The 19,485-nt window shown below is 42.8% G+C and overlaps 1 protein-coding gene across 4 annotated transcripts in view; it reads left to right on the top strand.

Annotated features, from left to right (window-relative positions):
• LOC119436454 (copper-transporting ATPase 2-like) overlaps nucleotides 1-19,485 on the top strand; it is a 135,434-nt gene that overhangs the window by 58,879 nt on the left and 57,070 nt on the right. The window contains exons 12-17 of one of the 4 annotated variants that reach the window (XM_049657897.1): nucleotides 5,897-6,034; nucleotides 10,559-10,747; nucleotides 11,536-11,718; nucleotides 14,592-14,778; nucleotides 16,485-16,628; nucleotides 18,911-19,041. In XM_049657897.1, coding sequence (XP_049513854.1) covers nucleotides 5,897-6,034; nucleotides 10,559-10,747; nucleotides 11,536-11,718; nucleotides 14,592-14,778; nucleotides 16,485-16,628; nucleotides 18,911-19,041 — 972 coding nt within the window. Of the gene's footprint in view, nucleotides 1-5,896; nucleotides 6,035-10,558; nucleotides 10,748-11,535; nucleotides 11,719-14,591; nucleotides 14,779-16,484; nucleotides 16,629-18,898; nucleotides 19,042-19,485 lie in introns of all 4 variants that reach the window. The other 3 variants (XM_037703307.2, XM_049657908.1, XM_049657903.1) reach the window with 3 other exon arrangements.

Here is a 19,485-nt window from a genome sequence, read left to right as displayed (position 1 = left end):
TGGGCCTGTCGAAATGATTAACGTTACGCGAACACAAGGAATAACAAAAGCAGCGCGTGTGGAAACCACGGAAGCATTTGTGATGATTGGGCTGATTAATCAAGCTACAGGAAAGCACGCTGATCGCATCGAATACGTGAGTTCAGTGTTCACACACGCAGATTCGCGCAGTCCGGAACTTCCTACCCACATGCGAGCACACATACAAACATGAACCGCATGCCCGCGGTAGTTGCCGGCTGGTCGACCGCGGACCCGAACGCAGCTTCAACGGTCGTCAAATCTAACCCGTACGCGTGATCTCGCGACCGATCACTGATGAGCCACCCGTAGGTACATATTAGCAACAAGGTTTCCGCGACATTTTGCAGCCCATTATCACATCGGCCAGCGGCGAATTTTTGTCACGGCCACACCATTGGCCACAGTCTAGCCCGTTAGGCCTAATCACAGCTATGTCGTCGGGTGTCGGTGACTAAAGTTAGGGTTATGGAATCAACGCAGTTCTATTCGCAGCAATCGTACGACCCTCATAAAGCCGACAAACCGCCTCGGTAACGAAAGTGGGTGCACGGGTTGACAGTACGTTGCATGTTGGCGGCCGCCATCTTTGCGAAATACCGTACTCTAGCCCCTCGTTCCGAACGCCATTCGCAGGTGCACGATGGTCTCTTCGTAGCTTCGAGCGACCTGTCACCAGACTATCTTTGGATTTACATGACAGGCCAGAAAATATGTGACAGCACGCTGACCCCCGGCTGCAGAAGCATTTGCAGCGAGAACGTTTATTTCTCCGATAACGTGTATCAAGCCGAATTCGCAGTGCTTGCTAAATCCACTCACGACGTAATTCTTGGCATCGATTTCCTACAACAGTGCGGTGCCACTATTAACTGCGGTACCGGCGAGCTTTTCCTCTTTCCTCTTGCGGACCAACCTGCTGCGTGTTCACGCACTCTTGCCATCATTGAAGATGCTGTCCTACCGGCACGTTCCTTAACCAGAGTACGAGTTGCTGCTTGCGGTGCGACGTCGATACATTTGATGCAATTGTTGAGCCTGTGCCTTTGATGGTTGTGAAGAAAAGTGTGCTCGTACCTCGATGCATCCTCTCAGTGGCCTGCGAAACAACTACACTATGGGTGTTAAATTTAGCTTCCCAGTCTGTTGTGCTACCCAGCGGTATCCGACTTGTCTCTTTTGAAGTGGATACCAGTCTCAGCATAGGCGCTTTAACTGATGACACGTCCCACGAATCCCGAGAGCACGGGGCTGAAGACTCGTTGCCGTTTCTAAAAATGATCAACAAGTCATTGTCGTCAGAGAAGCGTCAAGCCCTGGTCAGCGTCCTTAGCAAGCATGCATCATGGTTTGATTTCGCGCAGAACGCTAACAAAGTTCGCGTTCCAGCTACGCGGGCTCGCCACAGGATCGACAAGGGGGCCCGCGCATCCCATAAGGCAGAAGCCTTACCGCGTGTCCGCGTCAGAGCGCAAGATCATCGCTCAACAGGTCAACGACATGCTAGCCAAGGGCGTCATCCAAGATTCCTCTAGCCCTTGGGCTGCGCCGGTCATCCTCGTGAAAAAGAAAGATGGGTCCTGGAGGTTTTGTGTCGACTACCGGCGTCTCAATTCTGTGACGAAAAAGGATGTCTATCCACTTCCCCGGATTGATGACGTTATCGACTGCCTTCATTCCGCATCCTACTTTTCATCTGTGGACCTCAGATCGGGCTACTGGCAGATACCCATGCATTCAACTGACGAAGAGAAAACTGCTTTTGTGACCCCAGACAGCTTGTTTGAATTCAACGTCATGCCATTTGGTTTGTGCAACACACGTGCAACATTTGAAAGGTTTATGGACACGGTACTGCGCGGCCTGAAATGGGAGATTTGTTTATGTTATCTTGACGACGTCGTCATTTTTGGCCGCACCTTTGCAGAGCACAACCATTGACTGGATGTTGTTCTGACGTGCCTTGAACAAGCTGCCCTTACCTTCAACTCAAAACAATGTCACTTTGGCCAACGAGAGGCGCTAGTATTTGGACATCTAGTGGACAAGCAGGGGGTGCGACCAGACCCACAGAAGGTCGCTGCAGTTAGCGGCTTTAAACAACCGCAGTCACAACGCGAGCTGAGGAGCTTCTTGGGTCTTTGCTCGTACTTCCGACGTTTTGTGACCAACTTTGCCGATACTGCCTACCCTCTGACTTCACTGCTGCGCAAGGGTAACCCTTTCACCTGGACAGCAGATTGCAATTCCTCGTTTCGTCAACTGAAGTTCCTGCTCTCTTCCGGACCCATACTTCGCCATTTTGACCCCTCTGCCTCAACAGAATTTCACACCGACGTGAGTGGAATCGGCCTTGGCGCCGTCCTCGTCCAGCGTATTGGTGACGCCGAGCATGCCATTGCCTACGCCAGCCATTCGTTGAGCAAGGCCGAACAGAATTACACCGTCACTGAGCAAGAGTGCCTCGCTGTCGTCTTTGCAGTCCAGAAGTTCCAGCCATATCTCTACGGGCACTGCTTTACGATCTTTACTGATCACCATTCACTATGTTGGTTGGTTGGTCTCCACGACCCGTCTGGCCGCCTTGCTCGATGGGCGCTACATTTGCAGGAATTTGACTTTGCTGTCCATTTCAAGAGTGGCCGGCATCATGCGGACGCTGACTGTCTTTCGAGGCTCCCTCTACTGACAAATGAATGTGACGTCGACAATTTCAATGAGTTTCTGGCCGCCATCGACGACATTATTTTTCCCGATCTGGCCACCTTCCGGGCAGAGCAGCGTAACGACCGCAGCCTGGATGGCCTCTTCGCCTCAGCTGCTCAGCCAACAGGTAATAGTGGCTTTGTCATCCAAGATGGCCTGCTCTACAAGAAGAATTATGCGGCTGAGGGTGCCCGCCTCCTCTTAGTGGTCCCTAAGGATTTGAGAAACCACGTACTCCTTGCTATGCACGACGACTCCACCGCTGGACACCTGGGTTTCACCAGAACATACCACCGCATTCAGGGCCGAATCTATTGTACTGGTATGCGACGGGTTATAGAAAAGTATGTGGCCAGTTGTAACAAGTGCCAGCAATTCAAGCGCCCTAATACTGCGCCATTCGGACTCCTTCACCCTTTGGCGCCACCATCATCTCCTTTCGAAATGGTTGGAGTGGATCTTCTCGGCCCATTCCCGTGCTCACCCAACGACAACCGTTGGATTATACTGTGCGTCACCACCTGACGCGTTATGCTGAAACCGCAGCGATGCCAACAGCCACGGCTCTTGATGTTTCGAGCTTCCTCCTGTCCTCCGTTATACTGCGTCATGGACCCCCTCGTGTTATTGTGAGCGATCGCAGTTGCCAGTTCGTGGCCGACGTAGTCGAAGAGCTGTTGCGTCTCTGTGCTTGCCAGTTTGGCCACGCGACCCTGTATCATCCGCAGACAAATGGTCTCATCGAGCGCACTAACAGAACTTTGACCAACATGCTTTCGATGTACGTGGATTCCAGGCACAAAAATTGGGATGACATCTTGCCTTTTATCACATACGCCTACAACACCGCAGAGCATGAAACTACAGGCTACAGCCCTTTCTATCTTCTTTGTGTTAGACCACCCCGCAACTTCCTTGATACCATTCTACCTTTTACTCCTCATGGGGACTCTTCTATTGCCAAGACCCTCAGCCGCACTGAGGAAGCACGCCGCATAGTCAGCTACGTACGTTGGCATCCCAGGACCACTCCAAGATCCACTATGATGCACGACATAAGAATGTGTCATACGACAAAGGGGACATTGTATGGCTTTGGACACCACTTCGCAAGTGCGGCCTGTGCCAGAAGTTTCTGGCTCGGTGTACCTGGCCTTTCGTCATCACCGATCGCATCAGTGATGTAACCTACTTGATTGCTCGCCTTGTGTCCAATGGGTACCGGTCTAAGAAGACGCAGCTTGTTCACGTCGCTCGCCTGAAACGCTGTCATCCACGTGACTCCGAGTGGACGTAACAGTTACTCGCCCAGCGGGCTTCATCTGTGAAGGGAGGAATGTTATGCTAAAGCTACGGAAGGACGGAAGAAGAGGCGTACGAAGTGCGCTTGTTTTTGGAGCGGCTCGGTGTCGGCGCGGCAACCCTTTTCCCCTTTTCATCGATTCATCGTTTAATAAACGCACCCCTCGTAACAATATATATATATATATCTAGAGAGCGAGAGAGAGAGAGGGGGAAGAGTGGTAGTTGCCGGTGGAGAGCCCTTCCTCGAAATAAATTTCTGGCTACGCCACTGGAAATCCCCATGGGTATTTAGGACAACTTCGCTATTTCTTCAGCTTCAGACAAAAAAAAAGCACTTAATTCTATTTGACAGACTTATACTAATTTGGTGTTCCTGTTATGAAGAGTGGAGCATACTCTCTCTCTCTCTATATATATATATATATACACACACATGGACACACACACACACACATACACATCATAATTCATAGGTAGAGTACCATAGTTACTGATAGCTAGCATGATTCTTAGTAAGTAATGTGATTAGCCTTCTGAGCACTGAGCATGTGCAGCACTATGTACTTTGTGCAGTATTTGGAAGCATAAAAGTTTGTGTTAAATTTTCTGATATTCGATATTCGATTCGATATTTGGCTTTTTTTTTTCTTGATTTAATTCGAAAACTACTATTCGGTATTTGCACACCCCAAATTAAAAATTATTTTAAAAATCATCGACGATTACGATACTCCCTAATACGAAATTTGAGTGCAGCTGTGTTCGTGTTTTGATTTCGCAATATATTGGCTGGCGCGGACAATCTGTGTCGTGCGGCACGTTGCAAACGTAGCGAAGTCGGTGACATGTGGGCGCGATTCACAGCTGCTGCTGCAGACAACCTCCGCTCATGCAGCGCGTTGTTTGCATACAGACAACGCGCGCTACTCTGGCACCATCTCATAGCCATCATCGCCGCGAAGCCCCTCATGCATGACACTACGCTTTTCTTCTCACGCTTTCGCCATACACTCCTTCACTTTCCGCCTCATGGTTCGGCTGCGCCCTCCACCTTGCGCTATCTCCGCTTTTTTCATCCTCCGCTGCACTCCGGGTTCGCTCTCATCTCTCGCGGTGCTCGTTCACACGGTTACAAGGGCACAGGACGCTGACGCTCGCCACAGGAATGGGTACCTAAGAGCTGCCCTCTAAAAGTAAATCTAAAGTGCACCCAATGTTTTAGCAAGAAAAATGTGACACAGCCGTGGTCGGTGCTCTAAAGTCAGCTTTGCCGCAGCACAATTGTGTTGTGCGGCAAAGCATATGAACGTGGTGAGGACAGTTTTCGTTTAGTTTCTGATTATACCCCGCCAGGGAAATTTTCGAAGCAATTTTCTTGAACAGAAAAAAAAAGTGAGGCACGCGTTAGAATTAGTTAAGTACTGTAATCAGACATTGTGCGCTAAGGTTATAGCTTGAAAAATTTTCTTGGGCAGGTCGAAAATAGGTGTTTTCGACGGGAGATTTTTTAATCACATGTGTTCAATGCATTCACTTTCCCCTAAGCTCCACCGATACAGATGCTGGCATGAAAGGGGTCGCTATTGGAGTCATCATAGTGGTGAGGTGCTTGCGTGCTGACTGGTCAAGTACAACTTATCCCGCAAAGGCCAATTTTAGGATCGAAATAACTAAAGTTTGGGCCCGTAGAAATGCATGGGCACCGCCCGGGACCTTCGGTAGGGATCAGATTAACCAGAAAATTGAATTGACCAAAGTTGAATTAATGGAGGTCTACTTTACCTTTTTAGCAGGATTGTTTGCACTTATATTTGTTGGCGCCTTTAATTTGCTGCCGTGCTAAGTGAAATTTCTTCTGATGCAGGCCCCTATTCAGCAGCTGGCTGACAAAATTGCAGGCTACTTTGTTCCAACTGTGGTAGTCCTCTCAATTTTCACACTGGCAGTGTGGCTTATCCTGGGTTTTATTAGGACAGATCTAGTCTACAACTACTATGGCAAGGTGGGTGGCTATCCGTGCTTGATATTTGCTGAACATTACGATTTCTAAATTAGGTATACTTAATGTTCTGGTGAGTGCTGTGATCATGCCACAGATTAGCATTTCTGTGGTGACAACTAATTTTCTTTTATCCCCTTCTGTCATGGTATACACATTTGTGTACGTGACTTATTTTTGCCATTTCTCTGCCGTGGTGGCAAGGAATAGTCTCCGAACATGGGGCATTTTGGTAGCACTTGCAAAATAATTATTTTACTTTCTAGTAATGCTTGCAGCCACTAATTAAATTGTGCATGTAATTCGAGCAGGTGATTAAAATCTTTTTAAGAAGAAACGTAGCATGCTTGATTCTACAATAAATAGATATTTAATTACTCTGAAAGATATGATGACTTACTCTAAAATGCACAGAGTAATTTAACCTTGACATGTTTTCAATGGAGCTGCCAGAATCTTGGCATTAAACTATGTAAACCCTAGCAAAAATTCTAATACAAAAACTAATAGCCTATTAGGTTATTGACACTAATACAGTCTATTAGGTCTATTAGTGTATTAGTCTAATAGATATTGGTGTATTAGTCTAATAGGCCTATTAGTCTAGTAGGTATATTAGTGTATTAGTCTAGTAGGTCTATTAGTGTATTAGTCTAATAGGCCTATTAGTGTATTAGTCTAATAGGTCTATTGCTGTGAATGAAAATGTTGCAATGCACCAGATAACGAAAAACAGGTAAAATTGCTAGAAGCATTTATTAGCACAGCATATCTTTTTACAGATTCCTCTTTCGAGATCTTCGTCAGGACAGCAATCTTGATTGAGAGAGCTTTTCGTTGACTGCGACCAGAGGACGTCTTTTTGATGAAGTCGTTAAGAAAACCTGGGCACAAAAATACACACATATAGAAACAGTTGAAAGCAGGGGTGCTAGTTCTACCACGAAACGTTTAAGCTGGCAATATTTGCTTCCAACTTAGAATAAATGCGGCTCGCCAATATTTTAGGACAGTTGATATATGCTAGCTCAAAATATTTATCATAATAAACAGTGATGTTACCTGACATGACAGGACAATTACAAAGCACACAAAATCAACATAACATGTGTGTTCCATCGAAACTGTAGACAGATATAAGGAACTCTAGATGGAAATCTTGCACAGCGTTATCGGAAACAGGCATGTTATTGCTGCAACGCACACAGCAATCGGCCCGACGGCACTGTACTTACGTCCACCGTCAGGATTAAAAAAAAGAAGAAAACACTTCATACAGAAGCATAATAATAATTACCTCGAAATGGTAAATCGGCGCCGGGGAAAACGCTGCACATCGATGCACGCTGATAGATCCACAAAGCCGCGAAGGACAGGGGTAAAACAGTTGCCTTGCGTTGTTTTGAAGTATTAACAGCATCCATAGATAAAACTATCCAAATATATTACTGCACGAATGAGATTGCGCAGGCGCTAACACCACGGGTTCCTTAAAAACACCGTTGATTCACTAACACGCACCTCGCGTGACGCCTCGCCTTGACATGGCAGCCGCCATGGCACACGTGCTGTGCGCAACTACGGCTGACTACGGTCGCAGTTTTATGTCCTTTCGGCCCGCCGTGTTCCGTTCTCTGCGATACTGCTCTTTGATGTCAATAAATATTACGGCCTTTTATATGTGGTATCAAGTTAGCAATTTAGGTTAAAAGATTAACATTTACTTTTTGCGCACTTCAACAGAAAATATGACACTGACGAAACGCCAGCCTTGGAGATTACAGCTGGTAATTCGTGTTTTTCTTTCTTTTTTTTTTTTCATGGGGAAGTATTCGCTGTGCTGTAAACACTAGCTGTTTCCTCAACGACTCATCGCGACGACTCAGTGAAGCAAAATTGGCAAGACCATGTAGGCGCACGTCGCTTTTGTGTATTTCGCCGAGAGATGCAGTTTCACTAGCTTAGTGCGCTGACACTAATGCAAACATGCAAACGCAGTCTGCTGCGCCTTTGTACAGCAGGATTTTTAATTATTCAGTGATTAAATAGAAACACCTCTCCATGCAAGCAAGCGGTCCGCTGGTCTATTTTTTTATCAACTTTCACCAGCAAACACGAGCTGTGGAATCCAGCAATACATGTTGTATCAGACCAGCAACAATCTGTATAAGGCCAATAGGACCTATTAGTCTAATAGAGATACTAGTAGACACGCAACACTGTTTGCATAAGACTAATAATTCTAATACACAGGGCCTATTATAGGTAAATCAGTACGACTAATAGAAATTTCTATTGGTCTAATACAAAACTGATACAACTAATACAAAACTGTATTAGACCAATACAAACTTCTAATAAATTTCTATTAGTCTAATACAAAACTAATACAACTAATATAAAACTGTATTAGACTAATACAAACTTCTATTAGAATTTTTGCTAGGGAATTTTACACATTTATCAACAGCTGATCATAATTATTATCTGAAGAGGTTATTCCATGAAGGCTCAAGGGGCATAATAAAAAAGCTTTTTTCTCATATCCTCATAAGACCCCTTGTACAGTACATTGCAAATTGCCTTCTACATTTTTTATAAATTCATTCAGTAGTTATTACGTAAAATATTCATTCTGGGTATAAAGTATGTTGCATGTGTAACTGTAAAAAGTGGTTTACTCATATTCTTGTCATTCTCTTTCGAGGAATTTGACACTCAATTGATCTAGACCTCTGTGTCATCCCAGAGGGCCAAAAGCAACCTTGAGATGTGTTTCGAAATCACTGAGATTGCATGAAAATATTAGATGCGCCAGCAACATGGCAATGCACTACACATAGTTCCATCTTCATATCTGCGTTTAAGCAATGAAATGCAGTTTTTACCATAGCACAAACATGAAGAGATGAGATGTTCACGCACATGAAGATGCAGTTTTTGACATCTAACCATGGTATCTAAATTTTGAAAATTGTTTTTCAAGTTCATAACATTACAGTAGACAATAAAAACCACCTTGAAGAGTGATTATATCACATAGTTGTGTTTGGGTCTCAGGAGGATATAGAACTCTTGTGAAGTAATGTGCAACTTTATATTGCACTCGCCTGCTTCAATGATGCGATAGTTAAGGCTACAAGTTTGATACATGCCTACAGTGGGCTCAAAATAGAGGTGCACACCAAGACATCACTTTGTCTTAATACTATCTATGATTTTTTTTTTTTTAAGGCTCAGCAGATCTTATAAAATTTGCATGTGACCAACAGCACCATTCCTCCACTTCGGTAGAACTGCTTGAAGAGGTGGACATTCCTTGCATGACTAATCATAATCTGAAATACCCTAATTAATGATTATTTGCTAATTAATGAGGCTCATAATAACTTTACGGTAAACTTTACAGTTGCAGAGCTCATGCCTGGTAGCAATATGTGCATTTTCAAAAATTCTTAAACGCATAACTTTTATATATCTATCCTCCAAATCTGCCACATTGGTATTCTACTTTATTGGGGACGTACACGTTAAAGAATCCCAAATGGTCAATATAATGCAGTCTCTCCCACTACAGCATGCCTCATGATCAGATTGTTGTTTTGGCACAGAAAGCCCAAGAATTCAATTTTTTACTTTGGTGTGTGTGTGGGTTGAGAGAAAGGGAAGGGGGCTCTTCAGGAAACACAGCTGGACCCCGCCAGTGTATTTTGTAGCACACTTTGGGGGTTTATATCTCAAAACTAGTGCTAGTATGGCATGTCTGTATTGCTATACCTCGCTTCAATTCTGCAATTGCAACATGTGCCCCAAAGTAAATAACCTTGCAATAATTAGTGAAATATTGTTAATTTATTTAACATTCTGATTTATTATGACACTATTGGCTGCCTTTTTAAGTAGTCACAGAATAGCAATATCTGCCACACATTTAAAGACAAAAATTTTATAAGCAGAATTGAAGCACTCATTTGTCAGTAGGTTGGCCTCATTGATTTCAAACTTTCCATTAAATGGACTGTAGCCCAAGTGCTTCTTTCTCAGGTAATGTCTCAAGCAATAATTATATTGTCATCATTATTTTTGTTGCATATGCCCCTGTATTCAAAGTGATTACTTTGAGTTGATGAACTTTACTTACTACATGCCTAATGTGCATTTGTTTTCATCAAGTCAGAAAGCCATTGCATAAATATAATTCAGCCATATCTCTTTTTGGGTTCGTGAGTAATAATCTTTTTTTCACTACATCCTTTACTTTTACTTTTGCAGCATTAACTTTAAGAATAGAAAAGGATAAGCCATATTTCATGCAATACTGCCCTCATGTAATTTCCATTATAAATATCTGGTAATGACTAAAAGTAGTAGTTTCATTAAATTTTACACCTTATGATATACATGAATACTTATACTTGTGCATGGTATTAGGATTTATGTATAGGGTATTCTTTTTGATTTTCATATTCTTAATATTGTCCTGATCTTCTTCATAACCAAGGTGTGGAACTTCCTCTTATCTTCTAGGCACAAGACATGTCAGAAAGTGAAGTGGTCATCCAATTTGCATTCCAGTGTGCTCTGACAGTGCTGTCAATTGCTTGCCCATGTGCTTTAGGCCTTGCCACACCAACTGCAGTTATGGTAGGAACTGGGGTTGGTGCCACAAACGGCATTCTTATTAAAGGGGCTGAGCCACTGGAAGCCATTTGCAAGGTACCTCCTTTGTGATTTGTGTGATTTGATTGCAGCTTTGAGTAGGTTTGGTTAATTAAGCCAAGTGGTCAAACATATAAATTACACTTTTTGGATAAACCAAACTTTCCTATTTCTTTTTTTAAAGTGAGCCTTCGTTCTGTAGAATTTACACATTGGTGCTTGGTTGTTGCGCCTCATGGCTTTTGTTTTCTAAAGTATCTCTCCCATTTGTACAATGCCTTCTCACAGAGCTATTAGTAACTGTCACATGCAAGATTTTAGTTCTTTTGCAGACTTGCCTGGTTTGTCAATGCTGCAGTTAGTATAAATGGGCTTTGAGTTGGAAATTTTTATACATACTATATGTCAATTAAAAGTTTGTTTTTACCAAATGAGCTTGTTTTTAATTTACACAGGTAAGTCAAACAACCAACTCAAACTGACTTTGCAATACACTGCAATGTGTTGCTTGCATCTTCCTTTTCTCCTTTGTCTGCTGGTGCTAAAATGCACTCTTAATGGTATTGCAGTTACTCACTTTTTGCAATTTTATTTAACATTCAGAACCAAACATTTAACAAAACAAAGCTGTCTTTGTTTATTCTTAGGCTGGCTTTTTATATCATTGCATGAATTGTCATAATAGTTACAAATGTAAATTAGCATATTCAGGCTGGTTATTGTTAAGGGCTGCTAGCACGCAGAATTATTGCATGTAGCAGGAGGGTGTGTGTTGTGCATATGACAAAATGCATCTCCTAAACTTGGTTGCCATTGTTAAGCTCATTCTTGAGTATTTTTCACAGGTGAAGTGCTTTGCATTTGACAAGACTGGCACAATTACAAAGGGGGCACCTGTTTTGGTGTATGCTGGTCTGATGACTCATGTTAAGGCCCTAACACTAAATGCCCTGATGGCTATTGTGGGGACTGCAGAGGCAAGTAGCGAGCACCCTATTGCTAAAGCCATCACGGATTATGCTAAGCAGGTGAGAGGCAGTGTTATTTGTCACTCTAAATGGCACATTTTCTTTTTTGGCACAACTATGTATAATGTGGCACGAGGTTCCAGGATGCTTGGTATATTAGAATGGTTTTGAAATGCTACAGTAGAGCTCCGAAATTGCAGCAACATTATCTTTAAATCTTTGTAGCAGCCAGTGATGCTATATTGTTGTTGCCATGAGCTACAGAGGACAAGGATAACACTTGTGGGGCTCACGGAAAATCAAGCACCAGTGCTTCCAGAAGTTAAAGCCTCAGTTGATGTGATACACAGTGGCGTCATTAGGGGTGGGGATCGGCCCATGTGCAGCTTGTGGAGTCTCACATGTGCTCTTGGGACAAAGGAACGACAACACAGTAGTGCAAAGAATCAAAAGGGCATTTATTGCACCTTTCATACACTAATGCACACTAGCCGAATTACTACCAATAGAACATTCACACGGGCGCGCGACAAATCAAGGAAGTCCGACTCACCGCGACCCGATAGCGAGCGAATACGTTCGCCCCATGCTATGACACCATCGCCTAGTCGTTCACGTGTACAGTCACGCGAACGGTGGCGCGCTCGAACGGTCCGTGTTCGTCCATACCGGTGTCCTGCTCTTAGCCTCGCGCGACGGTCGCGCGAAGCGGGTCGGCGCACGCGCGAAGCGTTCGTGCGTGTTGGTCGCCGATCCCAAGCCAAAGAGAAAGCGCCCTCGACCTTTCTCTCCCAAGTCACCCCGCCGTTCGGTGGCGTTAGCATCGCGACACTCGCGCCATCTCTCGCAACGCGCCGCAACCACTACGACCACCGCCAGCACTTAGCCACGCGGTGAAGCCGGACCACAGGAGACATGCGGGGAAAACAACATCAGGGGACGCGTGAGAGTCGCGCATCCCCACAAGCTGAGCACTGAAGGGGGGGGGGGGGGGGGTAATGGCAAATACTTATTCGTCAAAGAAGCGAAAAGGTGCTGGGGTGCCTTTCACTGAGTGGAACAGTGGCACTATGTGCTGACTACAGAAATAAAAACAAAAAATTCAAAAATTGTAGGAGGGTGCCCTTAACAAAGCCCAATGACTTAGGGTGCTTTAGATTGTGGAGTTAAAATGAAGTGTACATTACAGACGTCGCCCTTGAGAGGTGCATAAAATGTTTTGCAGATACAACCGCGTAGCACTTGTTGTAACTGCTGTAGAAATACCTCCCCACCAGTGCGGTCTGCATTAGCAGATAGTGCGAGATTAGCATGACTTTGTGCTTTAATTTTCTTATGAAAGCTCCTTGAAAATACCACACGTTCTACTGAGACTGTAGTGTTCTTCGCCCAGTTGCTTACTCTTTCTGGCTCGTCTTAATTTTCCTCTCCTTTAAAGTTTTCTTCTTCACGGTTGGCCACTGCCCTTAGTGCCGCTGGCCCTAGTGGCACCACTGGTGATACTGTCAAATCAGCGAGATTGTTTGTCACAGCGAGGGAAGTGAGCGCCAGAGGCGGAAGGTGCCTGGAGGTGGAGAAGAGAATCGCTGCTTTCGCGCCCTTTCCGTTTGTGCTTCGACGCCACAGTGCTCGGTGTGCATGTTCACGGCGTCTCTTTGCAAGTATGCGCATTCCCTGTGGCGCACCAGGCGCACCGTCGAGGAGTTGCGTCCAGTGTTTGCGTCCAGTGTTTGGGCCCTTTCCATTTGTGCTTCAGTGCCGCAGTGCTCGCTGTGAATGTTCGCGGCATCCATACACTTCCGCATAACTTGCGTTCACAAATCGAAACATCACTGTAACTCTTTTATCTTTTTAAAGTTTTCTGCATGTGTAGATTTCTAAATATACTGAAATCTGAAAAATACTTAAGTACTGAATTAAAAGGAAAAAATATATATAAGCTGTTACACTGTGGATGCCAAGAAAGGCCTCAAGAAGTCTGTTGTGTGTCTGTTACATTTTTTAAAGTATTATCCCTGATTTAACACCTTTATTTCCACTAACTACATTGTGCTCGAGAAGCGGTAGCTTGTAAGCAACTTTGTACATGAGGAGGGGTGTGGGGAGAGGTGGAAAATGGACGAGGAAGGCAGCTTGTCAATCAAAACCTCTCTCCACTTCTGCCCTGCCCTTCTGCCAAGCGTATAGCTGACTAAAATTCAATTACCTGAAATAAGTGCCATTCATGTCTTCATATAAAGAATGAGAACTACATTTAGTATGAGACGGCACATACATGCCCCATCTCATTCCCTGTATTGTCAGTGTCTCCTTGTTGTGTATGTATGTGCAGTATCCTACCAGCTAGCCCAAAGAAATCTGTTAGTTGCTTGGAATGTGTCTATATAATAGAAAACTTATAAAATTTCACATAAATTCAACCAATGATGCGCATGTTTAGTAGCGACCTACATAGTTAAGTTCAAATGTTAACTGCATGAAGTTCTGTGAGTTCTTTCTTTAGGAATTGAAATTACACTCTAAAAAAAAGTTTACACCCTTTGGGGCATATTTTGTCTCCAAACAGTAATCGTCATGTGCCTTGCTTGAGTTTCCTTTCTTAAAAACTCTGCAAACGCGGAGTTTTTAAGAAAGGACTTTTCAAGAATTCTATGTCACACTGATAATGCACTTGCTGTTTGTGACCTGGACGGTATACCGGTTGTGCAGCGTTAAAGAAAGAAAAGGCATGCAAGATAGACTATGATTATGGTTTGGGGACAAGCTAAGCCCCCAAAGGGTGCAACCTTTTTTCACAGTGTACATATGTATATATTACTACAGCCAACATTACCCCATTGTGCCATGTTGAAATGTAATTTCAGTACCTTAGATGCTGCTTTACTTGCTTGATTTAACTTTTCATATTTCTCTCTTTTCTTGGCATGTGACAGTTATTGCAGACAGACATTCTTGGAAGCTGTGAAGGCTTTGAGGCAATCTCAGGCTTTGGTCTGTCTTGCAAAGTTGGAAATGTGGCCAGCACTTTAAAGAATGCACCAGAGTATGTGGATGGACAGGATTCGTATTGTGTAGAAATTCAGTACATTGGAGAAGTGAACCAAGAAGGAAATGAGCAAGGTCTGTCACACGTTTTTTTTTTCCAGACAAGTGCATACACAGACTTAAAATTCAGTGATAGCTTTTCTTCATGTCATTACTAACAAGTTTAGGCATTGTTCTTTCATTGCAGGGGAGATCGAAGCTTACTTCTTAATAGGGGGGATTATGGAGTTGAAAGTGCAGTTAAAAACATTTCAGAGTTAATCTTCTGAACTGTGAACAACCCTAGTTGCATGGACCTGCTAGCCACAGTTCAGCTGAACGTCAGTTATGGCTTACCTTAGTCATGCACAGTTACAAAGAAAAGCTAACTGCAACTATCTATATATGGAGTTGCCATGGTTAACGCAATGACTTTAGTTCATGTAAACTTGAGTAGTTGCAGTGGGCCATAAATGTGTTAAGCTTAACCATTATTAGCACTCCCATGTATTACTTGTACATGCACTGGAGTCGGAGATAATTGAAAACAGTTAAATAAATTGTGCTCTGTTCACCCCCTCCCCCCACCCCTCTTTTCTAATGGTCTCAGAGACTTGTGGCATGGTAGCAACTAGAGTTACTGTATATGCACCCTATGGGAGCAGAGTTGCGCATAGGTCCGCCATCTTGCCCGCCGACGCATCCGTGTTAAGCAGAAAAGCCACTCCTTTTGAATGCAGGATACGGCACGGCTCAACTGCCGAGTGTGCTTGCTCCTTCATTCCGTGAAGGCCAGGTGGCACGGCGGGCGGCAGCGCACAGCAGCTTGCGACGATGGTGGCATGGCGGGTGGCAGTGCAGGCCATAGAAACTCTATGGTGCAGGTGCAGCCGTGAAGTTGGCTTTCCCTCAAAAGGATGCTTTTTGCGCATGTGACCAGATTTGGCGAATAGGGGTGCGAGCAGTGCGTTCAATCAGATGCGCAACTCTGCTCCCCAAGGGGAGCATATACAGTAACTGTAGTAGCAACTGTGTATGCTTGTTTTACACTGTTGCTGCTTATACTATTGTTTTAGCATTTCTGGCAACCTTAAGGTTAATGTTTGTGGTTCAACTGTCAACTGGCATGCCCAGTTCTGTAGATTCTGTTAAGCAAGACCTTCAATTTTTGCTATCATTCTCACACAATGACACGGTTCAGGAACAATTAGCGTCCTGTAAAGTACGGTCTATGTAAACAATTTCCTTGCGTTGAAAAGCTGGACTTCCACAAGTTATTGCACTTTAACTGTAGTATATAATTGGAAACAGAAATTTAGATAATTAAATATTAAATACTGTAATTGTTTATTGTAACAGCATTAAGAAACAAAATGCACAATATTTTGTACTTTATTACGCTGTAGGCTTTATCATTCTCATGATCTCTTGGCTTTTGCTCTATACAGTATGTAAAGAGATTCATTTTGGCCTAGGATTGATCAAACAATAAGCACATCTGTTTGACTGCTTGGCTGTTGTTATGTCAAATTTTGTTGATGTCATGTTATCATAAATTGCATCAAATAAGTGGGCTCCTCTGTACCCTTTATGTGGTGTTTTAGTTCTGATCAACCATTTTCATTAAAATCGTTGCACTCTGTTGAGGTTTGCTACTCAAGGTGGGTAGTATTGGTAACTGAGCCTGCATTATTTATTGATGGATGTCATTAGTTTTAGTCAATAACACAAATTGTTAGTTACAACATTGTAGGTGTGCATATTCTGTCCTGGCATACATATATAATATTTATGCTTTGCAGACAAATGGGACAATACGTATGACGTGCTTGTGGGCAACCGAGAATGGATGAAGAAGAACTCTGTTGAAGTGTTTTCTTCTGTTGACAGCTTGATGGCCAATAGGGAAATGATGGGGCAGACAGTTATTTTGTGTGCCATAAATGGTAAAACTGCCTGTCATTTTGTTGTTACACATTAGCAGAATTTGTATTTATGCCGCATGGGTTTCATTGTGCGGCCAGTGTTATAGTAAGCTGTGTGCCTAGTAAGTTTCTACTCAGTAGGAGGCAAGCGTTTGCCATTCAGGCATTACTTTTTTTACTCGAGGTGAGAAATGCGTAATTATTGGAAATGTGCATTTTGCACATGTACTTATTATTATATTCTTATGCTAATGGTCAAATGTTTATCATCATACATCATATAAAACTAAAAATGTTCTGCAGAATTGACATGATTACTATGATAAGGCTGTGACAATATGGTCATAAAGTCTTAGTTAAAAGCACTAAAGAAATTGAGGCCTCTTGAATACAGAGTGAAAAAAAAAAAAAAAAAAACCTATCGGTTTTAGATTTTCCTGGTGTACACACTCTGGTACTAATAGGTTTGTGAGCCTGCTCACGAATGATTGTCAGCGCTTTGATAATTGCTGCAATTTTCAAATTGCCAAGATGATTTAGCAAGGTTGATGTTTATAGCTTTGTAGGTTGTAGATTATCAGCTTTATGAGGTTCATTTATGCCATTAGTACTGTCTGGAATGTATAAGACTTTCCTGGTAAGAAAGTGTAGCTACAGTCAAACCTAGTAGCAGCAATGCAAAGCACTGAACTATAATATGTACAGTAAAAAAAAAAGGGGGATGTGGGAACTTCAAAAACTTTGAAACAATACAATTTCAGAAATCTTTTAGTATAGTGCAATTGAAGGAAAACAGTTCAATGTAGAAAAGACACTAGCACAAAAAGGTAGGCTGAAAAAAAATTAAGAAAATTTAAGTGGGTGTAATAACTGCAAATAAGTGCTTGAAACTATGCATGTTTTATTTCTGTAGCAGTGTTTGATGGCATATCATCTCAGCCATTTATTTTGTCAAGTATGAATGACCTTGCTTAATGCTTTAAAGCTCACAGTGTTTCCGCTGACAATGTTTGAATGGAACTTGAAGAAACCAGTCAATAGTCATAAAAAATGGCAACAGAATATCGAAATGTGTTATAATGGTTCATGATGAAAGCTATTATATGGTTTAAATTCTCTTCTCTCAAGTACCCTTCCCAATGATGCAGATTGCAGATGCATGCTGAATTTTGGCTGAATGTTGGCGAATTTTTTAATGTGCACTGAAGCTTTTCCAAGCTTGTGTAAAAGAAGGCCCAGTGAGCGGTTAGTCACTGCAAGAGGGAGGTTAATGTGATGGTTCCATGTTAAATCAGGATCTAAGTAAATGGCAAGATATCTATACTTATTGGTAGGGTTTATGACACTGTTATGCACAGTGCTTAAAGTTTGCTTTTGCTCGAGGAAGAGCTCACATGCAAATGTGGGCTGCACACGTGTGCGTATGTGGGTGCGTGTGTGTGGGTGTGTTGATTGTCAGGCGAGGAGGGGCTGTCGCCCTCCCTCTTCCATATATTTTGGTGGGAGGGCCTGGCCTTCTGAGCCCACCTTGGCTTTAAGCCCTGGTGATATAACATGTAGGAGGTAGGAATCCTAAAAGTTTGGTTTACAAAAGGCATTACTTTTGTTTTAGAAAGGTGTAGTGTCATTAGACAGAAGGAACACCAAGTACTCATTGCATCCAGACCAGTCTGAAATATTAGTTATTTATAATTGGAATGAATCTGATGATATACTATGCAGGTTGCTCACGACAAGTATAACTTGAGAAGAAAGATGATCAGGCAAGTCATAAATACTATACACTAAAAAGAGTGAAGGACTAGCTGCAGTATTTTACGAGATGTCATGCCAACACAACCAAGCAATTGGTGGGTGTAAATTCTCTTTGAAATGCTAGGAATCTTCACCATTTCACTAGAACATTTAGCCTTTTTCAGTCATTGTACATTATCTAGGTAGGGATAGGTAAGACCTTTACATGGAGCTCTGTTTTATGTGCTCTACAAGCTTGTAATGGTCTCCTGTTAGCATTCAATTACTAAAATTTTCTTGTTTCGTTAATGTGGCAACACAGTTCTCATTTTCTTGTTTTATAGTATTTCCACACTACGAAGACTTTGCAGGTTACAGTGTTGATTTTTACATGTAATATCCAGTTTGTGCTTTTCCTTTTCTCGCATATGTCTAAGGTGCAACCAGGATTGCATCATAGTTTTCTTTAACATATTAGACAATGTTTTAACACCTCTCACATTCTATACTTTCAGAAATACGATTGTATGAGCTGATTGATATATTTTACTGTTCAGGTGTTCTTGCAGGTATACTTGCTGTGTCAGACACACTGAAGCCTGAGTCCAAAGCCACTGTGAGTGAACTGAAAGAGATGGGCTTTAAGGTTGTTCTTCTGACTGGAGACAATAAGCAGACTGCATCAGCCATTGCGCAACAGGTAGTAATTATTTATTAATTTTTTTTGTCCCCTCACATGCAGAAAACACTTGTTTCATGCTGTATATATTCCTGTTTTACAGCAATAGCTGTTATAGGGGCATTTGAACTGGATATGTAGCATCACCGTATGTTGTAACCATTGGTTGCCACAGTTGCCATACTGGCTCACAGATAATAATCATCACCACAATGATAAATAAATCAATAATTACAAAGCATTATATATATATCTATATATACAGTCGAATCCCCTTACAACGAATGCCGCTACAAGAAATTTCCGCCACAACGAAGATTTTCTGATTCCCCGTCAGCTGCCCATAGAAAGTAATACAAAAAAAAAAGTCCCTTCATAACGAAGGCGTTTTATTCGGTATTTCCGCTTCAACGAACTTTTTGAGAACGAAACTGGGACTGAATTGAAATTGAAACTGCCGAGTAG

This window comes from Dermacentor silvarum, chromosome 1, assembly GCF_013339745.2.
Source record: "Dermacentor silvarum isolate Dsil-2018 chromosome 1, BIME_Dsil_1.4, whole genome shotgun sequence".
Lineage (NCBI taxonomy): Eukaryota > Metazoa > Arthropoda > Arachnida > Ixodida > Ixodidae > Dermacentor > Dermacentor silvarum.
The sequence above is the reverse complement of the archived record's forward strand: the minus strand, read 5'-3'. Positions and strand labels throughout refer to the sequence as shown.